Source organism: Panthera pardus, unplaced genomic scaffold (assembly GCF_024362965.1).
Source record: "Panthera pardus isolate Hobbes unplaced genomic scaffold, ASM2436296v1 HiC_scaffold_21, whole genome shotgun sequence".
Classification (NCBI taxonomy): Eukaryota; Metazoa; Chordata; class Mammalia; order Carnivora; family Felidae; genus Panthera; species Panthera pardus.
Genome location: NW_026526777.1, coordinates 4,266,932 through 4,268,626, shown reverse-complemented (window position 1 = coordinate 4,268,626; position 1,695 = coordinate 4,266,932). Strand labels below are relative to the sequence as shown.

Sequence of the window (1,695 nt, the reverse complement as noted above, 5' to 3'; positions counted from 1 at the left end):
AGATCCGGCGACCACCTCTCAAAGGTCCTCTTTCTCAACCCTTCCGTCCTGCTGTCACATTCCCACCGAAACACTCGACTCTGTGGTTTCCTGGACACGCGCCTGGCTGGTGTTCCGCCCTGTTGAGTTTGTTCTGAGCGGTGGAGGTCGTTACTGACTGGGACACAGAGCAGGACTTCTCCTTGCTGGTCACCTCCCCTTGTGTCAGAATGAGGTGTGTGAGGTGTTTATTCAGAAGTCTTCTCCATGCGCAGGAGACGGTTTGCTCCGCGGTGACGACCGACATGTGGGTGAGACCCAAGGTAGCTCTGGTAGTCCTTCCTCTTTATGTTCAAGGGCCCTGAGCCTGAGCTTGCTGGTCATAAAGGAAGGAATTGGGCTCACTCCCTCAGGGCAGCTATCATTGCCCCTTCTTGTGAAGTCCAGTTGCCAATGGGAATTTTCTCCTTGATGACTTCCTTGATTGCTTTCAGACACGGGTCTGGCAGATGCAGAGAAAGAACATCACAGAAGTGACAGAATTCATCTTCCTGGGATTCTCTATCTTTGGAAAGCACCAGATAACCCTCTTTGTGGCTTTCCTAACCATCTACATTTTAACTCTAGCTGGTGACATCGTCATTGTGGCCATCATCCGTGTTGACCACCATCTCCGCACTCCCATGTACTTCTTCCTGAGCATGCTGGCGAGTTCTGAGGCTGTGTACACACTGGTCATTGTCCCACGAATGCTCTTCAGTCTCATTCTTCATAACCAGCCTATCTCCTGGGAAGGCTGTGCAACTCCGATGTTCTTTTTTGTCACCTTGGCCGTAAATAGTGGCTTGTTGCTCACGGCAATGGGCTATGACCGCTATGTGGCTATCTGCAACCCTCTGAGGTACACTGTCGTCGTGAGTAAAGGAACGTGTGCCGGGTTGGTATGTGGGTCCTTTGGCACTGGAATGGTAATGGCAGTTCTCCACGTAGCAGCCATGTTCCACTTGCCCTTCTGGGGCACAGTGGTGGACCATTTCTTCTGTGACATTTACCCTGTCACGAAGCTTTCTTGCACTGATTCCACTATCAATGAGATGATCAATTATGGTGTCAGTTCCTCTGTGATTCTGGTCCCCGTGGGCTTGATCTTCATCACCTACGTCCTCATCATCTCCACCAGCCTCAAGATCCCCTCCGTCCGGGGCCGGAAGAAGGCCTTTGCCACCTGTACCTCCCGCCTCACGGTGGTCATCGTCCACTACGGCTGCGCCTCCGTCATCTACCTCAAGCCCAAGTCAGAGAACTCAATAGAAAAAGACCTTCTCTCAGTGACTTATACCATCATCACGCCTTTGTTGAGCCCTGTTGTTTACAGTCTGAGGAACAGGGAGGTCAGGGATGCTCTACGCAGAGCTGTGGGCAAAAACACTTCTTAACAGATCGAATCATTTTGTCAGGAGACCTTTAGCCCAGTGTAATGTGTGTCTGCTCACAAACACGCCACAGTACACAAGTTCATCAAGTACAGTGCTTCCCGAGAAGAACGCCAAAGAGGAGAAATGCTTTTCTTTTTGATGCTCTAGGGACAAGGCAGAAAGCAGGGTTATGCTCTAGTGAATTTGGTTCCTTCGACACGGGAATCCTGGCAAGCCGGATGAGAACTACTTGTTTCTGTGACTCAGGATTTGGGTTTTCAAACCTCTTCTGGCCCCCACT

General features: G+C 50.8%; 1 protein-coding gene across 1 annotated transcript; it reads left to right on the top strand.

The window, feature by feature from the left end:
* The first annotated feature begins 488 nt into the window (after positions 1-488).
* LOC109257241 (olfactory receptor 16) lies at positions 489-1,415 on the top strand. Its single transcript, XM_019433209.1, has one exon. It carries the CDS (start codon positions 489-491, stop codon positions 1,413-1,415), a length of 927 nt encoding a protein of 308 aa, XP_019288754.1.
* The last annotated feature ends 280 nt before the right edge of the window (positions 1,416-1,695 follow it).

Bases quoted from the DNA above. Each gene is read 5' to 3' on its own strand.
- LOC109257241 (XM_019433209.1), top strand. From the start codon at position 489: ATGCAGAGAAAGAACATCACAGAAGTGACAGAATTCATCTTCCTGGGA.